At 41.1% G+C, this 24,290-nt stretch overlaps 1 protein-coding gene across 4 annotated transcripts; it reads right to left on the bottom strand.

The window, feature by feature from the left end:
- Positions 1-8,232: 8,232 nt before the first annotated feature.
- LOC135464657 (phosphonoacetaldehyde hydrolase-like) lies at positions 8,233-23,782 on the bottom strand. 4 transcript variants are annotated; one of them, XM_064742140.1, is made up of 2 exons: positions 23,723-23,782; positions 8,233-9,787 (listed from the first exon to the last, which is right to left on the bottom strand). In XM_064742140.1, the coding sequence occupies exon 2, from the start codon at positions 9,764-9,766 to the stop codon at positions 8,921-8,923; it is 846 nt and encodes a 281-aa protein (XP_064598210.1). In that variant the 5' UTR covers positions 9,767-9,787; positions 23,723-23,782; the 3' UTR covers positions 8,233-8,920. The 4 variants fall into 4 exon arrangements, with proteins under 4 accessions (XP_064598210.1, XP_064598212.1, XP_064598213.1 ...); XM_064742142.1 differs by lacking the exon at positions 23,723-23,782 and adding an exon at positions 19,066-19,336; XM_064742143.1 differs by lacking the exon at positions 23,723-23,782 and adding an exon at positions 18,243-18,321.
- Positions 23,783-24,290: the final 508 nt, after the last annotated feature.

The raw sequence follows: 24,290 nt of genomic DNA, 5'->3' as shown, positions 1-24,290 counted from the left end.
ATTTGATGTCATCATGGATGACAATCTAGACTGTGATATATGATGTCATTATGACATGGCAATTTTGACTGTGATATTTGATATCATGAAATAGCAATCTTGGCTGTGAAGTTTGATGCCATCATAGAATGACAATCTTGATTGAGATATCCGATGTCTTCATGGCATGACGGTGTTGCTAGTGATGTGATCATGACATGACAATCTTGACTGTGACATTTTATGCCATCATGACAGTACTGACTCTGATGTTTAATCTCATCATCACAGAACAATCTTGACAGTGCCATTTGATGTCATCATGACACAACAATTTTGATTGAGATACTTGATGCCTTCATAGCATGACGGTTTTGCCAGTGATGTGATTATGACATGACAACCCTGATTGAGAGATTCGATGTCATCATGACATGGCAATAATGATGTCATCATGGCGAGAGAAAATAGACTGTGATAACATGATAGCATTGCAAAGTTGTACCATACCTCCCCAAACGGAAAGAATAATCTCCTTTCGCTTACTGACTTGGAGCGTCATTATTGGTTGACGCCTGATATACGAATGTCTGTTCCGACCCATACGTCCCTAAGGGGTAAATAGCCCAATGTTTGATCCGTGAGAAAATAAGTGGTGGTAATATGCCGTGGCAACATAATAAAATGTAATTTCCCCCATATTTTCAAGCGTTTTTTCTTATGTCCCGTTTATAGCCATAACCAAAAATATTCACCCACTAAATCAGCAAATCATGACAAGCAAATACATATAAATAAGAAGTATCGGATATGGATTTTATTCATTTGTCTGGTGTTTTACGGCGTACTCAAGAATATTTCACTTGTATGACATCGCCATAATTATGGAGGGAAGAGACCTGGCAGAGACGGAGGGAAACCCACGACCTTCCGCAGGTTGCTGCAAGACCTTTTCACGCAGAATTTGGAATCGTATTTGTACACAGGAAACTGTGTCTCTGGAAATTTCAGTTGGATAGAAACCAGCAAAGTGGACGCCTTTGAAGATAAGTATCAGTCAGCGCTTACATTTACAAGAGAAATGGGTTTCAAATTGCAAAAGGATTGGCTGATTAATTGATTGTTTTAATTAAGCTAAATTCTCGAAATTTTCATTTTTATGATACGAGTAAGTTTTATTGGTTTCCGTGGTCAACGATCGACCTTTGGCGAATTACTGAAGACTGAATTTGCCTACGTGTGTGAACAGAATTATTTCCACGATTTACCAGAAGGCAAGGAAACGAAAAGACTACGTGAACGGCCCTACAAGTGTTGTTGAGAGCTTACTGCCACGAGCGGTGAGAAAATGGGAATCCAGAAAACCGATTGTCCATAGCCGGGATTGACCCTACAGCTCGTTTGCCTCGTCGTTAAGAGTCTTGCACATTGTCCATTCAACTAGATCCAGCTGCGTCTTGGGAAATGAGCATTCCGCCAAATGCCAAACCCCTGGTCGTGACTGCTCATGAATATTGGATAACTTGGATAAGGCCTGGGTTGGGCACATGGCTTCTCGTACCGGCGGATACCCGTGCTAAGAACCTGAATTATACATAAGGCAGAAAATGGTTCCGGTTTTGTTATCTGGCGTTCCACGGGAACCCAACACTACGGAAAAGGCGGGGACAGCACCATCGGCAAAATATCACCAGCATTATACATATATACTTCGAGATATATTACATTTTTTATTTAAATAAAAAGAAGAGAGGTATATAATCTGCTTTCTTAATAATACCCTGAGGAATTCCCTTGAGTATCTCTAGCCATCGCGTCCACTGTCAAAACCTTCAATTTCCGTTCGCAATTATTGTAGAAAAGATAAGCTGTTTAAAAAAATTTTCCATCCCAGTTACGCTCTGTGGACGTCGTGTAAAATTTACGACCGCATTTATCCGTTATTTCATATAATTGCACTTAATATCTCATTTCTGCCCAAAATCCACGACGGCACAATTGGACATGTATCGGTGAGATTTTATTTACTCTTACAAAACAATATACGGAAAAGTCACAGCCTAGAAAGTAAAGCCAGAGCATCGACAACAGTGTGATAGTTGACAAATCACCACAAGTAACCCGTTAAATACGGCCTCCTGTCAGTTTACTACGGGTAGGCCTTTATTCCACCGTTTATGTCAATGCCTACATAGCACATGTGGAAAATCACATCCGCCCTATCAAAAATGCAGTGATATTACTTGCTTACGGTAGGCTACAATTGTGATCTTTTAGTCAAGAGTTTTCCAAATCGTTCGTTGAGCAAATATATCAGTCAGGATATACATAAACATGAGTACGGCGTAAAACATCAATGAAATAAATAAATAAATAAATAAATAAATAAATAAATGTACATAAGCAAGTCACCACATAATGGTATACACAGATCGGGTATATTTTAAATCATCAATCATACATTTCCAACTGTTCAAGAAATTTCATATCAGGAGAGAGCGCGGGACGTGTTGTCTGTCAGAAACTAATCATCGAAGAGCCCACGTAATTCATCCGCTCGTCAGACGACTCTTTTATTCTCTCGTTGGAACTAATCCCATGTTTGCACCTGTGCCACTCTGAGTAAGCTTGGTTCTGCGAGGCTGCTCTTTGGGGGCCGAGATTCGTCTTCAGTACATAAACTCAACCCCAGTCTAAAAGCCGAAACGCGCTTGAAAACAACAATATTAGACTATTTTTTTCTTACAATACAAACATCATGTGTTTCGTTTGGTAATATTTCATCCCTGGCCAAATACGCTGCAGTCATCCTCTTGTTCTTGGTGGAAGAAGTTCGATTACTTCACGGGCTCCCGTTCTCTCCAGCCACAGTCTGGATCGCTAATAAATAAATAAATAAATAAATTTATTTATTTTCATTCGCCCTAACCAATTCCTATGGCTTTTGTCAATGAAAGACTTAGGCCTATAGACTTAGGGGCTGATAAATTTGTCGACTATCGCTTTAACGGGGAAATCTTCACCCCGGACCATTCCCTCGTTCTCTTTCTTCGCGAGACATTGAGGCCGACTAGATTTGTAGCTTCTGGAAATGAAAGGAAGTCTACAGGAAGTTCTTCCGTCTCTTCCATCTTGATTTCAGGTTTTGAAGAGCTTCTGGAAGCGGAGGCGCTCAGGCTGAGTGGACAGAAGATATATGCGGAAAGAATAAGACAACAAATCGAGTTGGCCTCCACTGACAACATGCGATCGATGACGACAAGTGAAAAAGTTCGTCAGTAACTTACCAAGCTCGGTGGTTTACTCCGGGCAGTCCAGCTTCCACAATCAGAATTATAATGACTGAAATCTAATGAATAAATGAATGTTTTAAGCTTAACGTTGTACTTAACAATTTTTCAGTCATTAGGATTCCTTAGGTGTGTGTACATATACTGTGTCTTCTTGTGGCAGGGCGAGTCCATGCCCCCCCCCCCCCCCCCCCCAGTCACATTGTACTGACACCGGGCCGACCAGTCATGTTTTCTTGCTCTAATCTCCCAGTGAGGTAGCAACAAGTGCCTTTTTAAAAGTCTTTAGTATAGCCCTTTCCGGGTCTCTCAGCTTCGAAGAGGACGCTATAACCATTAGGCCACAGAAGTGGTCGCAATCTAATTACAGACATATTCTTTATCTTGGCTTGACACATCAATTAAATATGTAAGTAAAGTAAACACAAACCTCCATTTTGCTATACAAAACAAACACAGCCTTTTTAAAAAATTTAAACACATCAACAATTTACGACACTAAATATTAATACTTGAAAGCATGAATGTAGCAGCCACCCAAAATTAAAAGGGATAATATAATAGCGAAGATTAAAACATTTAGGGTTTGCAGTCTACAGTAAATTTCACAAAAATGTATATCAAGTCAAGTATTATGTAACTTAAGTACTTAATCAACGGACGGCAAATACATGAACATTATTTATTAACTTTACGACTTTTGCAGATTGTGAGTAAATATTACGACAACCGATGCGCATGAATGAATAAATAACTTGGTAGTATTTTACCCACACTGGGGCAACCAGTCCGTAAGATAGGATGCTGCAGTTTTAGTCTTTAAGTAAAATAAAGCCTATTTACGGCTCATATATTGTAGATTTCACTTAAGAAAAATGAAATTGCGTTATGCTCAGATCTAGCCCAGTTCTGGAATAACAAATCACACAATCACGTGTGTCTTGGTCTGTGACAGAGCCGTGTACTGGGTGTTTGGTTTCAATCAGAGAATGTCATATGACCAGCATTACTATTTCATCTGGCGAGTGTTTGGTTCTATCAGAGCTTATGATATAAATGTCATTGCCACTTCACCCGGTGTGTTTGGTTCTAGCAGAGCCTATAATATTTTCATCATCGCCACTTCAAATGGTGTGTTTGGTTCTATCAGAGCTTATCACATAACTATCTTTGGCACTTCATCCGGTGTGTTTGGTTCTACCAGTCCTGCTTATAAAACCAACATCGCCACCTCATTCGGTGTGTTTGGTTCAAACAGTGCCTGCGACATAACCAACATTGCCACATCACCTGGTGTGTTTGGTTCTGTCGGTGTCTATAATATCACTATCATCGCACTTTCATCCGGCGTGCTTCGTCCTAACAGAGCCAATAATATAACTATCATTGCCACTTCACCCAGTGTGCTTGGTTCTAACAGAGCCTATAATATAACTGCCATCGCCATGTCACATGACTCTTGTATGCTTGGTTCTAACGGAGCCTATCAAATAACTGTCGTCGCCACTTCACCCGGTGTCTTTGGTTCTAAAATTGGCTGCCATATAACCAGCTTTGCAACTTCACATGGCGTGTTTGGTTCATGCAGAACCTGTCATATTACCAGGTTTGCCACTTCAACCGATGTGTTTGGTTCTAACAAGACCTGTCATATAACTGTCGTCACCACTTCACTCTAAGGACAATGATACACATATTGTCACGCGTAAACTAAGGACAATGGTACACATGTTGTCACGGGTGAGCTAAGGACAATGGTACACATGTTGTCACGCGTAAACTAAGGATAATGGTACACATATTGTCACGGGTAAGATAAGGACAATGGTGCACATGTTGTCACGCGTAAGCTAAGGACAATGGTACACATATTGCCACGCATAAGCTAAGGACAATGGTACACATACTGTCACGCGTAAGCTGAGGACAATGGTACACATATTGTTACGCGTAAGATAAGGACAGCGGTACAGATATTGTCACGCGTACGCTAAGGGCAATGGTACACATATTGTCACGGGTAAGCTGAGGACAATGGTACACATATTGTCACGCATAAGATAAGGACAATGGTACACATATTGTTATGCGTAAGCTAAGGACAATGGTGCACATATTGCCACGCGTAAGCTAAGGACAATGATGCACATGTTGTCACGCGTAAGCTAAGGTCAACAGTACATATATTACCACGTATACGCTAAGGACAACAGTGCATGTATTACCACATATAAGCTAGGGTCAACAGTACATATATTACCAATTATAAGCTAAGGTCATCAGTGCATATATTACCACATGTAACCTAAGGTCAACATTGCATATATTACCGCACGTAAGCTAAGGACAACAGTGCATATATTACTACGTGTAAGCTAAGGACAACAGTGCATACATTACCACGTGTAAGAGAAGCGCAGTAGTGCACATATTATCAAAGACAAGTTCAAGATGCTAATAAGCAATAATGCTTATATTGCCACATGTAAGGTTAGAACAACAGTGCATATATTGTCAGGTTGGGACAATAAAAAAACATATTACATTCCTGTTATAAGCCGTATTTGCTAAGAAATTGTTAAAATCATGTCATAACAATATAGGAGGAATGCAGTACAAAGAAAGAACAAAATGGTTGAAGTTTTTGTCTAGATAAATAAGGAATCCGTCGCCTAGCTTATAGTGAAATTTCTAAGAATATTTAAAACACACAAGAAAGTGTTTTAATACAGTTAAAGGGAGACTACTTTGTAACTGGTGTTCGAACGCCGACATCAAAGAAGAAAGCGTCGTATTTTTGTTGCCGGACGCTTCTAGTTTTACAGTAGGCCTAATACTTTCCAGAAATGGAAAGGCTATGACTGGACAGTATGCCCGAACAGATGTGACAGGCTGTCCATCTAATTTGGCAGTGGTTTTAAAAGCATGGTTCACTTCAGCCGGGGGCGGGGTCCTCCGTGGCTTAGTTGGTTAACGCGCTAGCGCAGCGTAATGACCCAGGAGCCTCTCACCAATGCGGTCGCTACTCAATCTTGGGGAGGTCTACAAACAGCCTGTGGATGGTCGTGGATTTCCTAGGGTTCTGCCTGGTTTCTTCCCATCTTATTGGTGGCTGCCGTTGTATTAGTGAAATATTCTCGAGCACGGCGTAAAGCACCAATGAAATAAATAAATAAAAGAAATCAACCACACGAGAACAAGAGTCCTATTTTATTTTCACTATTGTTCGCTATTGTGTATTGATCACATCACCAGATATAATTAAATGTCTAGCTTGTGTAAAGGCTGTAATACATTTACCAACTCGTACTCAAAAGGAAAAGAATATCGATAGCTGAAAGTTCTTACATATAAGTGATTAACTGTTTGAAATTTGACAGTGACAAATGTATCCTCAACACTACAAGAATTCTTTCACCATATATAAAGATCCCATGGAAAGCTCAAGGCATGACACGCGTTCCTTCTTTTGTGTGCCTTTTCTCGATTGCAATACGCTGGCTCTTGATGAGGGCTGTCGCCATACATATACTAGATCGTCAAACATACCCAAAATACATTACATTTGTTACTATATTATATTCGGCTATAGTATATGTATCATGCCATGTTCGTGAACATTTACTTCCATATTTAGAGAATGCTGAGCCTGAGTTCACCTTGGCTTACCAGAACAAACCTTTTTTTGCAACATTAGCTCTATAAATAGTAATTTTTGCTGTAGCTTACTTCACACTAGCTTACCGTGTAATATTAGTTACATGGGTACTTAGTGACTCGATTCGGAAATAAATTTCAGTAGCCGTAGGTGTTACTGACACCATATAAAAGCGAAGTATATATTTTATCTCACAGGCAAATAAAGGGAGATAACCTAGTCAGCAGAAATGTATAGCACCGGCTGCAGGATACAGGAATATAAACATCCCCCACGTGACCGATGCTGTCCAATGAGAAGCGAAGTATACTGCCTGATGCGGGATAATAAGAAATATGTGTGAGGGCCAGTCTGATTGTCGGTGTAGACTTTCACTTCTTTTTGGCATAGGTCTTCGCTTCTTTTTTTAGGGGGCGTGTGATTTGCCACTGTTTATGCATTTACATGAGCTGTTGGAATAAAACGCTACCTGAGGTAAACTGATAAGAGGTCGTATTTCACCTGTTACTTAATGACAGCTGCTTTGACTACTGTCGTTAATATCACTACTGTAGCTGTTAAGAATATTGTCGTTACTATTACTATTGCAACTGCTATTTGCTACCGTTTAAACATTTACATGAACAGTTAAAATAAAACCCTAATGGAGGTAAATTGACAGGCGGCCGTATATGACCTCTTGCCAGCTATTGCAGTGTCATGGCTGGTCTGTTTTTACTTCCTATGATGTAGCCGTATTTCACTTTTTACTTGTGGCCATTTGCAAGCTATTATATTGTCATGGCTGTTCTGGTTTTACTCTCTATGCTGTAGCCGTACTTTACCGGTTTCGTGTGACCATTTGCCATCTATCACACTGTCGTTGCTGCTCTGGTTTTACTCTCCATATAGTAGCAGTATTTCACCGGTTAAGGGTGACCATTTGGCAGCTATCACACTGTCGTTGCTGCTCTGGTTTTACTCTCCATGTCGTAGCCGTATTTCACCGGTTAAGGGTGACCATTTGCCAGCTATCACACTATCGCTGCTGCTCTGGTTTTACTCTGCATACCGTAGCCGTATTTCACCGGTTACCTGTGGCCATTTGCCAGCTATTACACTGTCATGGCTGTTCTGGTTTTAGTCTCAACCCTGTAGCCGTATTTCACCGGTTACGTGTGACCACACTGTTGTCGATGCCCTGGTTTTACTTTCTATGGTGCATGTCTTTAATTATGTATATATTTATGCAGCTTAAAAGCGATTTGTTTAGGCGGGATATGGTCTCCATTGTCTCAGTGTATAACATGAAATCAAGACTCAGTGTAAATGAATGTAATGTTTTACTTCAAAGAGTGAGCGATTTACAGAATTGTTGACATTTAATTGTATGCATAGAGCATGTGATCGTTTACGTGATCATACAAATGAAATGAATGGAATTTCACAAATTATGGAAAGACTCATTGTCGCAGCTGTATACAACATAGAAAAATAGTCTTAAAGGATACATGAAATAGTCTTGTGTTTATTTCTTACTATGCAGTTTTTAATTGACACTGATAAATCGTTTTAACGTATTAATAAGCTGGCTTCGTGGAGCAAGCTTAGCGACCCTATTTGTCTGCCCTATGGTTATTGCTGCAGGCTACTCAATGTCCAGACTGATCACTGGAGCCTATAAAAACCTGTACTTCAAAGCTTTTTTACCCCTCAAAAAGAAGTTTGAGAAATTTTCATATACCGGTACAATTATGTGTCGTTACCTAACCTAAACCGTATATTAAGAAACAAAGATGTCTCCTTTAACTTCAATTAAGTCATGACAGCCGCAAGGAGAACATTCAGAAAATTATCAAGAAAAATGAAAAGCAGAACCTAATTGACACGGAGAACTCGTCTTAACGTCAAGTAATTACAGATATAACCATCAGATTGTTTTGATTAAAAACTAAAGATGAACATAAAATCAGAAAAGTAAATCCTATCCGACGCTGATCCCTCAAGCTGATGGCTATGGCTTCTCGCCATTTGACAGCCTCACGTTAATCTCGTCGATGACCTCCGGTAAGTCGACCAGAGAATCGATGACGTAATGAGCTCCGCTTTGGCGCAATATATCGCGAGATTTCTCAACACGAGACGTAATTTCGTCGGGGGATAGTGAGCGTTCGTGCTCAAAGTCGTCAATATCCATGTAATTGCTGTACTTGGAGACCCCGACCCCCCAGCACCCGGCCTGAATAGCCTCTCCCACCCCTGATACCGTGTCGTCCACCTTTACCACGGACTGTATCGGGTGAATGTCTAACAGGTCCAGATTCCGGTAGATCATGAAGGGTTTAGGTCTAGCGCCGTGGACTACCTCGTCCCCGGCAACTGTAGCATCGGGTTCATACCCTTGTTTCTTGGCCTCTTCCAACAGGACGTCAACCATTGACTTTAGGAAACCCGTCGTGCTTCCTATTTTAATCTTGTAGTCGGATTGCAACCTTTTCACCGTGTCGGCCACGCCCGGAAGTAGCTCCGAGTACTGGCGGAGACAGCCGAGTTGGAGCGGCACGAAATCTTTAAACATGTTGTCGACGTCATTCTGGTCGGGTTCCTTGCCGTAGACCTCTTTCCACCTGGCCCGGATTTCCGGGATCTCCGTCAGAGCCTTGATATGAAGATCCTTCCTCAGTCCCATGGGGCCTCGGGCTTCGCGCATCGAGATTGGCACCTTATGTTTCTTGAAGACCTCCACAAAGACGACGGCTGGAGCGAGGACATATTTATCGGCAGTGGTGCCACTCCAGTCTAAGATGCAGGCTTTCACCACTCCAATGTAATTCCTGGCGCTTTCCAGTCCCTTCAACATCTTCTTAGTCTATCGCTGGACCTACAACACAGAACACATGGCCTTATTGTTTTAATTAAAAAAAAAAAGGACAGAAGGAACTGCCAGCAAGGCCGGGTCACACAAAAAACGGAATCGGATCACAGGAAATGCCCGCAAGGCAGGATTACCAAGGGATTATAGCAGGATATCATATTTCTGTTAATATGCCAAATCAACTTTTCCTTAATCTCGCGAGATCAGGTATTTTTAGGCGAGACAATATGGGAACTCTCGCACACTAACGCGGCTGACTCACGATGTGATTTTACGGTAGCTCTTAACGGAGCGGTTGAGACGACATACCCGATTAAACAAGATGTATAAAACCACGCCTTTGACCTGGGTTGGTGTGCGAGAGCCCTCACTAGTCTCGCCTAAATCTACGTGAACTCTTCACACCTCTCGAGTCCCGATTGAGCTGACTAACTCCGCTAAATGAGGTAATGGATTTTGCAACGTTTAATTGTCTGTATATCAATGGAAAACGTTATACGGGATTGTGGGTGGCCTTTTGGGTGGCATTTTGTGTACTGGTTAGTCTCGGGCTAAGAACCAGTCCATTAAGGTTTACACGTTCTAGACTTTTGGACAAAGAGAGAGAGAGAGATAGATTAGACTATTGACCTAGTGAGATAGATGTTACAGTTCTGACCAATGAGAAAGACGTTTTAGACTTTTGATAAATGAGAAAGACTGTTTAGACTATTGGCTCAGTGAGATAAATGTTATAAACTTTTGACCAATGAGAAAGACGTTTTAAATTTTTGAACAGTGAGAAAGACGCTTTACATTTCTGACCAATGGGAAAGAAGTTTTAGACTTTTGACAAATGAGAAGACCGTTTAGACTTTCCAACGAGAAAGAAGATTTAGACTTTCCACCAATGAGAAAGACGGTTTACACTTTTGACCAATGAGAAAAGAAAGTTAAGACTTTTAGAAAGTCGCGTACATGTGTAAGTTATCGTAGTCTCGTAATTTGGGATTTACTCTTTTCTGGTTGTAACACATATTGTAATGCTGGCAATGTACCGAGACCAATCTTGGTTTCGAACCAGCGACCTTAGAATCAGGATATACATGTCAACCGCCCGTTTCAGGCCGTAGTACAGTGGATTCTGTTATTATAACATAGCATTATGTTGTATTCAACAATATATCATGTTAGTCTCATATGAATCTAATCTAATGTTAGTTAGAATATTTACGTTGAATTAATAGAGTATATGTGTTATAATTAACAGCATAATCTGTTGCAATAGCAGAATACATTCTAGCATCACTCAGACTTTCTGTTAAAATGAACAGATTAATTTTTTGAGTGTAGGTCACAGCTGATAGCGAAAGGGTAAGCATATTTGATAAAGTATATCATACATGTTAGAATAATGTGTTCGGCTTTTATCGGTGCAATACACATCAATACACAAGAAAAGTCCCCCCTGAATGTTGATAAGACAATACTCTCAAAAATAAAATAATGTGTTCAATATAACAGGAAATATGTTGTTTGAGTGATGGTAGAATGTATTTTGTTATTGCAGCAGATTATTCTGTTATATACAGCATACATATTCTATTCAATAAACATACAAATTGTATTAGACTAACAGGATATTGTACTGAACATGACACAGTATTATGTTATAACAACAGAATGCTTTCCTTTTTTTGTCAAAATTAACAGATTTTTGGATTAGTATATATGTAATGAAAGAATGCCTTAGCCTGGACATTACATATCTGCTGAGATAATCGCTAATCGCTAATTCGCCCTCTCAGAAATGGATCTTAAGATTTGGCCATGCAAAGGCTCTGCCATAAGAACATATTATACAACATCTCCTCTCCGGCCGTTCGTGGGAAAGTTTGTCTGCAAACAGCGTATGGTTGTGGATTTCTTCCGTTCGTGTGTTTGGTCAAACCCGGTTTCCTCCCACCATATTTCCGGCCGCCGTTGTATAAGTAAAATATTCTTGAGTAAGGCCAAAAACACCAATCAAATAAATAACAAAAATATAAAATACGTTATCAGCATGAGAAGACTGAGCTATTATAAACCTAGCCAGTGGTCACCTGCAAATAGAACAGTGGCTATGCAGTTATACACTGAGCTATATGACATGCCATATAACTATCGTCAAGCACTCATCAATCATCGCGTGTGGCGGAAGGGGGTCCTTCGACCGTTCCAAACGTTCCTCAGTCAGCATGTCCTAACGAGTATCCTAACCAGCTGGCTAACATTAATAGTACATCGTTCTAAGCATCTCGTGTTAAAAAAAACTGAATTACCGTTATAGACAATGGGATGTTCGTTATGTTATGAGCTGTTATTCTTAAACAGTTTGTAGCACGGCGATAGCCAATGAGGGATGTTTTTCTCACAAGGAGTCACAATGTGCACAGGCACAGTTCTAAATATTAAGCTGCTGAGTAAACATACATAAACAAGAAAAGGTTAAGACGTTCGCAAGTGATCGAAGACGTCTTCCTGTACGTCAACACAAGTAGGGCAGCAAATCATTGTGAAAGTTGCATATATTTTAATTATATAACCTAACAGTCGGGATGAAACCTTGACTGAGGTAAATTGAGACCGGATTTCACCGGTAACACGTGTGACTATCAGCCAACTGTATCACATTGTCACTACTGCTCTGGTTTTACTTTCTGTTTTGTAGTCTTTTTATACACAAGACGTTAAACCCAAAGCATTGACTCAATGAGTGATGTTAGAATGTATTCTGTTATTATAAGATTATACTGTGTCAAGTGGAACATAACATCCTCCTAGAATCTTCTTGCTGAATCAATTTTTTTTTTGATTGGTGTTTTACGCCCTTCTCAAGAATATTTCACTTATACGACGGCGGCCAGCATAATGGTGGGTGGAAACCGGGCAGAGCCCGGGGGAAACCCACGACCATCCGCAGGTTGCTGGCAGACCTTCCCATTTACGGCCGGAGAGGAAGCCAGCATGAGCTGGACTTGAACTCACAGCGACCGCATTGGTGAGAGACTCCTGTGTCATTACGCTGCGCTAGCGCGCTAACCGACTGAGTGCTGAATCAATAGTATATGTGTTATATTTAACAGAATAATCTGTTGCAATAGCAGAATACATTCTAGCATTACTCAGACAACAGACTTTCTCTTAAAATGATAACAGATTAATCTTTGGAGTGTTCATTCATTCTTTCTTTACAGAAATTTGAAGGTACCAAGATTATTTTCCACAAATAACCCGGTTATACATGTAAATGAGTGTTCGTAAATTGGACTTTTTCCAATGATTTATTTTTCTCTTCTCATTCTGTAAGTGATACTTTTTCTAGGGTCAAATAGATAGTAAAAAAAACCTCTTGACTTACAGCCGGAGCTGAGCCGGAGAGAGCTTGGTCCGAATCCGCTACATTCGAAGCGGGGGTTTTGCGGTTAAGGGGAACAGGGCCTATATTGAATGAGTTCTCGAGGGTCCGTCATTTTGACTTCAAGTGTTGACTGCTTAAGTGTAGACTAATTAAATGTAGACTCCTCACGTGTGAATGTGGACTACATGGCAGTGTGGACTACATGGCAGTGTGGACTACAAGGCAGCGTGGACTACATGGCAGTGTGAACTACATGGCAGTGTGGACTACAAGGCAGTGTGGACTACATGGCAGTGTGGGCTACATGGCAGTGTGGACTACAAGGCAGTGTAGACTACATGGCAGTGTGGACTACAAGGCAGTGTGGACTACAAGCAGTGTGGACTACAAGCAGTGTGGACTACATGGCAGTGTGGACTACATGGCAGTGTGGACTCCAAAGGCAGTGTGGACTACAAGGCAGTGTGGACTACATGGCATTGTGAACCACATGGCAAAGTGGACTACAAGGCAATGTGGACTACATGGCAGTGTGGACTACATGGCAGTGTGGACCACATGACAGTGTGAACTACATGGCAGTGTGGACTACAAGGCAATGTGGACTATAAGGCAGTGTGGAGTACAAACAGTGTGGTCCACATGGCAGTGTGGACTACATGGCAGCGTGGACTACATGGCAATGTGGACTACATGGCAGTGTGGGCCACATGGCAGTGTGGACTACAAGACCCACATGGCAGTGTGGACTACACTACGTGGACCACATGGCAGTGTGGACTACATGGCAGTGTGGACTGAAAGGCAGTGTAGACTACAAGGCAGTGTGGACTACAAGGCAGTGTAGACTACAAGGCAGTGTGAACTACATGGCAGTGTGGACTACAAGGCAGTGTAGACTACAAGGCAGTGTGGACTACATGGCAGTGTGGACTACAAGGCAGTGTAGACTACATGGCAGTGTGGACTACAAGGCAGTGTGGACCACATGGCAGTGTGGACTACAAGGCAGTGTGGACTACAAGGCAGTGTGGACTACATGGCAGTGTGGACTACAAGGCAGTGTGGACCACATGGCAGTGTGGACTACAAGGCAGTGTGGACTACAAGGCAGTGTGGACTACATGGCAGTGTGGACTACAAGGCAGTGTGAACTACATGGCAGTGTGGACTACAAGGCAGTGTAGACTACAAGGCAGTGTGGACCACATGACAGTGTGGACTACAAGGCAGTGTGGACTACAAGGCAGTGTGGACTACATGGCAGTGTGGACTACAAGGCAGTGTGAACTACATGGCAGTGTGGACTACAAGGCAGTGTAGACTACAAGGCAGTGTGGACTACATGGCAGTGTGGACTAAAAGGCAGTGTAGACTACAAGGCAGTGTGGACTACAAGGCAGTGTGGACCACATGGCAGTGTAGACTACAAGGCAGTGTGGACTACATGGCAGTGTGGACTAAAAGGCAGTGTAGACTACAAGGCAGTGTGGACTACATGGCAGTGTGGACCACATGGCAGTGTGGACTACAAGACCCACATGGCAGTGTGGACTACAGTGTGGACTACACTACGTGGACCACATGGCAGTGTGGACCACATGGCAGTGTGGACTACAAGGCAGTGTGGACTACATGGCAGTGTGGACTAAAAGGCAGTGTAGACTACAAGGCAGTGTGGACTAAAAGGCAGTGTGGACTACATGGCAGTGTGGACTAAAAGGCAGTGTGGACTACAAGGCAGTGTGGACTACATGGCAGTGTGGACTAAAAGGCAGTGTAGACTACAAGGCAGTGTGGACTACAAGGCAGTGTGGACCACATGGCAGTGTAGACTACAAGGCAGTGTGGACTACATGGCAGTGTGGACTAAAAGGCAGTGTAGACTACAAGGCAGTGTGGACTACATGGCAGTGTGGACCACATGGCAGTGTGGACTACAAGACCCACATGGCAGTGTGGACTACAGTGTGGACTACACTACGTGGACCACATGGCAGTGTGGACCACATGGCAGTGTGGACTACAAGGCAGTGTGGACTACATGGCAGTGTGGACTAAAAGGCAGTGTAGACTACAAGGCAGTGTGGACTAAAAGGCAGTGTGGACTACATGGCAGTGTGGACTAAAAGGCAGTGTGGACTACAAGGCAGTGTGGACTACATGGCAGTGTGGACTAAATGGCAATGTGAACTCGATTATTGTTTATGGGTTTAACAACTTTGTATTGGTATTTGTCAGGTAACCAGATACCGCTGAACCTTGTTTCGTACCTTGTCAATTTCCGAGAATGCGCGGCATTTGGGGCATTAGACGAGGTACAAAACAAGGTTCAGTGGCATCGGTTTACACATCAAACACCAATACACAGGTGTTAAAGTCGATTCTACCCCCCAAAATGTGGCAAAAAACGGCATATTTTTTGCAGTTTTTGGCTGCCGTTCTCTTTCCCTCCGCAGAGGTCGTACATTTCCGACAAATCAACGACAAGCTTATTCCATAGCAGTTGATCTAGATATCTCAAAGCTCCTTGTGTATGACGTCGTCTTTCAATGTTGAGTGACGTAAGAATGTAAAATTGAGCTGAACATGTATTATGACGTCATACCGCTGAGTTCCGCTAGGAACGTCATGAAACAAATGTTTCTTTTTCAACGTCATGGCGATTGGGTGTAAACTGTCAAAAATGTAAAAAACAGAAGCGATATCTATAAACTGTACGAAATAGCACTTTTATCACTGAAGGAAATTCCGATAGTTCACTTTTATATAAATCACAAAAGCAAAGCTAACAGGTAAACGAACTCAAATTCTTTTATTTGTGAACATAAACAATAAGAAATCCTATTACTCGGGGAGGTAAACGTACCGGCCGGTGTGTTGCGTGACATACTCGATGTTATTTGAAAGGTTATTTCTATTTAATATGTATTTGCACACGGCCCGCAACTAACAGCGGGGTAGAATTCACGTCATACCCAAACACTTTTTATTGATACGTTGGCGCTGTAAATGTTTACACTTCTTCACATACCACATCCAGGACTAAACGATACAGGTGATCGTATGACGCCATAACTAGGCCTGTAGTGAGGGCAGGCTGTTAAATAACGAGCCCCTATCTTTCGGCCCGTTAGCCGCTCTAACTTATAACTCTAGTTTATATATGTCTCCACGTGTAGTCAGAGCTAGAAAACTACAAATTTAGGTATATTAGTGAAACTATATATTTGGTTTTACGTCTTGTCAAGTGTCAGGATAAAAAGTATTAGAATTACTGCCAACTTTTGCATTATTGTAATACACCATTCATGTATTTGATTGGTGTTTTACGCCCTACCCAAAAAATATTTCATTTATATGATCAGCGAAAAGGCGTTATAGTGGGAGCAAACCGGGCAGAGTTCGGGGGAAACCCATAACCATTCTCATGTACGGCCGGAGAGGATGTGTAATCGTATACACAAAACACCAATTATATATTCTGCATAGTCTCACATACCTTTACACAGACGCAGCTATCCGCTCGCAGTCACCGGCATCAAATGTCCTTAAATTAGGATATGTCCCACTATGACTCAAAAATTGTGCCACTGATAAACTCAACATCTGTTAACAGTTAACGGAGTTCAAAGTTCTAATGACATCAACCCTACAGTGATTACGGTAACGCGTCTGATGATATCAGTGCTCTTGCATCCAAACCACTTGACGCTTAACTCATGTCAGGATATGACAATCTAAAAGGTCAGACCACAAAAATATGTTTATAGATACGTTCAGGATCGTAAAGTCGCCCGGTCGACCTTGACCTTTCACCTTGGCGCACATATGTACACGTCTGATCTGTTACACTGACAAAATAATATGTTTTCCCAGTCACGACTGAATACATTATGTTATTGCTGTAAAGTATTATATTATATATGACAGACGTTCTGTCATTCCAAGAGAATATTTTTGTGAGTGTAACCAGGTTATGAGGTTGTTCTATATTCTACTATGGCCCAGAAAATATAAGATTATGTTAAATTTAACATAACGGCTTTCAGAGACACCCAAACATTTCGACACCAGTGAACTTATTGTTATTCAGCTACGGCCAGCAAGTTAAAACCTGCCTTCCACTTTATACACCAGTAAGTATTAACATTAGCTTAGTAACACAAGCAGGTTTTTGTGCTCTGAATTTTTTCTACGGTGGAGACGGACTGTTTCCAGTATTCAGGCTCGCAACTGTCAACTTCTGACACACGAGCTATGGGTACAATACGGGACGTGGCTCAGTGGTAAGGTACGTGACTCTCAACCTCTGACACACGAGATGCGGGTTCAATACCGGTCTTGAGGAAGAGGGACGTGGCTCAGTGGTAAGGTACTTGACTCTTAGTCTCTGACACACGAGTTGTGGGTTCTGTCCCAAGTCTAATTCATTCATATGGGCATATTCAACCAATGTCATGGTCAAACCGACGTGAAAGATGTGTACTCAGTCTAGCATCTACCGAAAAACCATGCCTTTTAGCTGCGTTGATACATCTAGTCAGGCATTCGGATTTAATAGTACCGCCACCTGTATATTCGTATATTCCATTACCTAAGGTGCATTGCTATCCCACATGCATATATAATATAACAAGACCACAGCACAGAAAGTAAAACCAGAACAACGACGACAGCATGACCGTTGGCAAATGGTCACAGGTAACCGGTGAAGTACGGTCTTGTGTCGATTTACCTCAGTTAGGGTTATATTCTAATTTCTCATGTAAATGCATAATGCATTTAGTCAGGCATTTGGACTACCTTGGCATCTGTATATACATCACCGTTAATTTGTATAAGCGATGGAAAAACGGTACTCTACATACATACCTGACAAGGTGACCTTCAGCTGTCGATAGGTACAGGTAAATCAATGAATACCTAGATGGGAAAACCTGAACAGTTTTTTGGCACGTAATTTCGCTATATCGATTATTGACTAACGCATCTACTCAGAAACGTGTACATGTACTACACGTGTATTATACAGAAATAAACGATATTAATGAACCCTGCTCGAAGAAAAAATTAACAAACCTCCGAACGCTGTCAAATGTGAGCTGGAAACATCCCGCGCTTATCACTGTATTTCAGTTCAACCACAAAGCGTATCGTCGATCCATGGTCAACGAATTATACTCTATCGACTATACGGTCACGTCACACATGCACAGCCATGATGCACTAAACACGTGTGATACTTTGACGAGATACATGCTGTTGCGTTTAACCCTCTATGGTCTTTATCCTTGCACAGATCTACGGTCAAGAGTCTTCAATAAAAATGATGTCAAAAATCATCCATTGGAGCCATGAGCGTTCGTTATTAAGACAAACATATGACTATGAACATGGTGCAGTGTGAACACTTTCTGACATTATGCTGTCATCACCCCTGGCGCAACTACTTAACTTGCCTTTAAATGATACATGAAACGCTTGGTTTTTCTTTCTTAATACCAAGTACATGAGGCGACCTAACATAGTAAAGTACAAAAAAAGATTCTCGCCTGTATTCTTGGGGTGTAAAATAACTTCACATTACGGTTTTCGGTAAGGAAGTAAACTGCTGTGGTGACGTCATCGGGGATAACTGTCAAAACAGGCTTGTTGGGAAAAGAGACCGAAATGGGCGCGATAAGATGGTCCGGCCTTCCCAGTATGTTCATCCATGACGTCATTTCTGAACGTTTCCTATCATTGACGGAATATATGCATAATATAATACAAATAGAAGGGTTATTGAAAATATGCCTCAAAAAGATTTTTTTTATCTCGTAATCTGGCCCATCTTTCTTCATTTTCCTTTAAGGATAATTATTCTTGTTTTCACAAGGAATCCTAATAACGTTATGATTACCTAATTTACTCTTCATCTCTTGAAGACGCCCAAAAACATTTTCGCCATTCAGGACCACCCAGTACATTCCTCACGTACCATTGGTTTCACTTAACTCTCACATGCACTGCATCAAAGGACAGTCGTAGGTTTGTTTGAAGTGGGAATCGGGTCAATCATTTCATCCGCTTTTGTTGGGCCTCAATAAAATCTTACACAAGCCGTCACCAACGGGATTCGAAATCTCAATTGCAGTATCTCAAGTTCTGTATCAGCATTCATAAGGCTGGTAATACAAAGTAAAGAATCTATACAAAGAAGTGAGTCACATAGGATGAAAATTTTAAAACAACATACACATGTAGTAAGTTACAAAATATTTATCTGAATATTTTCTTCTTTACCTTAAATGTCTGTTTACGGCTCCAAGTGGGTATGTAAACGAATTTACGCCAAAACAGTCCATGTTAACTTCCCGGAACAAGAAGAAACAAGCAGTCATGAAACTTGGCGCCATGTAACTTCAAACATTACACCCACTCACCGTCTGTACATGTATAAGCAAAAGCCTACCAGACTTCTGGTACATTTATTTATTTGATTGGTGTTTCACGCCGTACTCAAGAATACTTCACTTATACGACATCGGCCAGCATTATGTTGGGAAGTCAGCAGGAGCTGGATTTAAGACTAACCGCATTGGTGAGAGGCACCTGAATCACTGCGCCGCGATGGCACGCTAACACCTCGGCCACGGAGGCCCTCGACTTCTGGTATAAGTGCATCGACGGGCATCGTGCACGGTCCCCTATATAGGTCTTATTAATACTTAACATACATATATTTTGTTTACTAGTAATATGCAACGTGCACGTCGGTTTTATTACAGGTTATCTGCATCTATTTTAATTAAAACCTATCTATTGGCAGCAGGAAGTTGACCTAAATCTTCAAGGGTTATCTCACCCTGAATGGTGTCTCTTTGCAGATGCTATATAAAAATACCACGGACAGTAGTTGGGTGTATAAAAATGCATAAATATGTGTATCCGACCGAAGGTTTATTGTGTAGGGCTACTCATTAAGATGTGAGATAAATGGTGACTGGCAGTCGTTGCAGTCATTGCAGTCATTGCAGTCGTTGCAGTTAATGCGTCAAATGAGTAACCTATTTATGACTAAGCACCACGTTGAATTCCAAGCAATCACTCTTCATGGCTAATGGGGGTGGCTTGCTGTGAACCAACTCTATACTGTTGTATATACATGTAGCTTGTCTCTACGCCATGCAGGATTTATTTAGTTTAACAGTCTCAGCAAGAGCTGGATTCGAACTTATTGTCGCACCCAATGGCTTCGACGAGATGCAACGCATTAGCCTACGCCGTGAAATTTGCCAATACTGCATTCTAAATGCAGTAAAATATCATAAAATCAAAAGAAATGAATATTTGTGATTATAATAAATATATAACTATCATACACGCGCTTTTATGCACGATAAAAGCATACAGATATAAATATCACGACAGTCCATTTCTATGTGGGCTTGCATTTCTGAACACATTCTAACAAAAAAAGCCGGAGTCGCCTGCAGCTGGTTTCAATCTCGCGACCTCACTGCGAGGAATTCTGAGTGTCCCTCTTTAAGGGACTTAACAAAACTCCCCTTTTAAAAAGTAAGGGAAAGTATGGTTTTGTTTTGCAAATATTCGGGTGGTATTAAGTTTTATGTTAACGTTCAGCCTACATAGCTCCTTGTATACTAATAATAAAGCAGAAATTTCCCATCAGTTTATATAATAACACTACTGGCTCACGTCCCAATCTATAATAGTGTAAAACTACCATCACTATATGCTAGATTTAATAATCAATGGTATGTATGGGAGGAAGTGGGTATACGTTTTTGTATAATGTCCCCTGGTAAATGCTAACAAGTAACTTGTTTCGGTCGCGTGCACGCATACAGTATTCACATTCTTAAGCCGCAGATACGTACAAGTGCACTACGCCTACGCAGAACATGTTCATATCTGTAATATATGAGATCTGCAGCACTAGGCAGTGTGAAGATTGTTTTTCTGTAAGACGGGTCGGAAGTTGGAGGTCACGTGACCACCCCTTTAATTTCTCACTGATTATTTGAGGATTGTGCTGTTACAAGTTAAAAAGTATAACTTTTCCCCTCTTTTTTATATTTTTTTAAGTGGCAAATTCATATTTCTCCCCTCTGTTTAATTGTTGTACATGCCAGTGCTACACTTTGGTGTTTGTTATGTGGAAAGTACTAATTTAGTCTGAGACAACAACACAGGTGGTGGGATTCTTCTGCACTGGTGTTCTTTTAAAGGGTTTCATCATGTGAATCAGTTTGTAAAATGGATGCTAGTCTTTTCTTAAGCCCTATCCATGGAAACAGTGCCCATGAGCATTTCTATTTTAGTTTGGATACATATGTTTACTTTGATGTTGATCAAAGTGGACTTCTCTGGAATTTTGAAAATCTGCTTTGGTACCCCGCTGTATCACTGAGAGTCAAATTTTGCACAAAGTTGCTAAAAGGCATGTCTTATATTTTGTAAGTGAATTGTCAAATAAATTACCTATCTTTGGATATACATGTATATTTTGACACTTTTGGCCTTCAACTATTTTATTAGCACTGCTGTAAACAAGAAAATCTACTTGAAAATCCATAATTTCCTGAATGTTTGTTATTGGAAAATGTATACTACTTGATCATTGGAACATGCCAGCTTTCCAAAATATTTGAAAATATTTGTGTGTGAGGTTGAGAGGTGGTAGGAATTATATGGTGCAAAAATTATTGATTTTGAAAAAAGTTGGTTGGTGTGATAGGACAAAGACCCCCATTTACAACTTCCGTTTTTCGGGAGTAATTCGAATGAAATTGTGTGTATTTTAGGGCGTAAAGTCTTTTTTGCTGCCAGCCTGCCGTTTTTGGTGTACTGGTGCATGTTTGCTATCAAAATGCTGGAAACTGTCTTAGCTTTAGGCAGGTATGAGTTATACTGATGAAAGTTTGAAATTCTGGCCGAGAGGACACAAGGAGATAGGTGGTGATGAGGCTGCGAGTGACATCCTCTTGTTGCTAGGTACCCCTCCCAGCTGCCGGCATAGAAAGGTCCGGATTTTGACGGTCAACCTATGTCAAGATTTCAATGGCTTCTTTCTTACAGGCTGGGTCAGGTATGCACCAAAGCTTATTGGCTACGGAATGTTTGGGGCTGAGCTACAGCGCTAAACATTAACATTGTCGTTTATGGAAAATTAATTAGGATCTGTGGTCATGTCTCGCATTCAGCAGTCGTAGACTACATGTAGGCCTACATGTATATATCCAATGCAGTTGATGTGCCTATCGACTCACTGGATTTAATATTTAAATTTATATTGCTGACTTTGTCATCATGAAACGCCTTTCAGCGAGCACATGGGCTGAAAGTGTAAATAAATAAATAAAAAAATAAATAAATAACTATACATGGGATATGGATTAGGCTGGCTATCGGCCTATGTTCATGTAGGCTCCGGAGACATTCGAGATCACGCGCCTTTCTACGTGATCCTAGACAAGGCTCGTGTACAGATGGGCGCCATCAGAGCAGTGATCTTCCCCCAAATTTGGGTATAATTATTGACAGAGGAGTAACAGATATTTAATAAGTAATTTCAGATTCCTTAAGCCTAAATCTGTACCACTGGAACAAATTCAATCATCTACCTGTACCTGAACTAATCAAAAACTTCGAAAATTAAAAGGAACTATTTACTCATTAGCTAATGAATATTAAATTATTCAACATGGCGGCGCCCACGAAAGAGCATGAAAGGAGAGTAATAGAGAAGTAATCGTGAATGCCAAGGGAAGCGGTTGTTTTTCTGTACTGTTGAAGGAAAAGCTGATCACCACTCTTCGTGTGGCATATGAGAAAAAAGATGTCACTGCAGTCTAATCGACTGATTATGGTAAAAGTCTTGTATATCAGTTTATGCCTCGGATCATTCAGCGCTGAGAACACCACGATAGCTATTGTTGTATCCCCTCTGAATGCTGTTATGCAAAATCAAGCGGTAAGTGTATAAATATATTTAAATTGCTATGGTTCTGTTTGAGCACGGACAGAGGTGATAATAATACCCACGAAAGCCTCTAATTAGCGCACTGCTCAACTGTTCGGTGCGTTCGCCATCAAGAGCAGTTGTTTATATTAAGGTGGAAGTAGTCATCTCAGATTACGTACTGCATGCGCCTCGCTTTCGACGTCGTTGTTGTAAAAAGCATGTCGCCCAAGTACATGTATACTAGAGGTGTAATGTCAACGGAGGCAGTAGGTACATTTGTATTTTAGAATGGCTGCGGGGATTCTCTCAGTTATCTACTTTTCTGCATGTTCAGTTGATCTGCACGAATAAGGGCATTTTAAAGTACTTGGCGTGAAGGACAAATACATTGTGCTCATTTTACCCTACATACACATATATAGGCCTATGCCAGTCCATAAATGAGAAATGATGAAGATTCGGGCCACTTCCTTATACAAACGTAACCCAAGATCATGTTGACCGATGATAGAGTGCAGCGTGTACCTACAGGTTGAAATATTTGTAGGTCAGTTATGCTTTCCGCTTAACATCATGCACAAATACTCACCGAGCAGAACCCGAGTCTTTGTACAGCAGAAAACAACATCTCTCGCCACAGGCTCGTGAGTGAAGCATCGGTGAAGTCGGCAGTATCGATGACGTAATCAGAGCAGTGGCGCAGAATGTAACCTACATGTACTTGTATATGTGGTGTATCATGTAGAGCAGGCCTACGGGTATATGTGCAGTAGAGATACATAGATATCAAAATGACGTTTAATGCGTTTAAGTCAGGGTACATAAAAAAAAACCCAAAAAACAACCGATTTTCTGTCAAAAAAGTGCATATATGTACTAGAAAGATGTAGGACTACATTAGGATTGCAAACTGTTCAAGATGAAGATATCGTTTCATTTGCCTATATCTATGTAGACCTACACGTAAATGTGTGACTTACATACATACGGGCTATGTAGTGTAGCTTTTATAAGTTCCGTAAAAAATTAATTATATACCGTCGATCTGTCTGATTGATGTACGATAACAGGTTGCTTATGGGTTTAACACCTTCGTCTTGGTGTTTGTTGTGTAATCCAATACCGCCGAACTTTGTTTCGTACCTCGTGAAATCTGA

This window comes from Liolophura sinensis, chromosome 4 (assembly GCF_032854445.1).
Source record: "Liolophura sinensis isolate JHLJ2023 chromosome 4, CUHK_Ljap_v2, whole genome shotgun sequence".
In the NCBI taxonomy this organism is placed as follows: Eukaryota; Metazoa; Mollusca; class Polyplacophora; order Chitonida; family Chitonidae; genus Liolophura; species Liolophura sinensis.
This window is presented reverse-complemented; position numbering and strand designations above follow the sequence as displayed.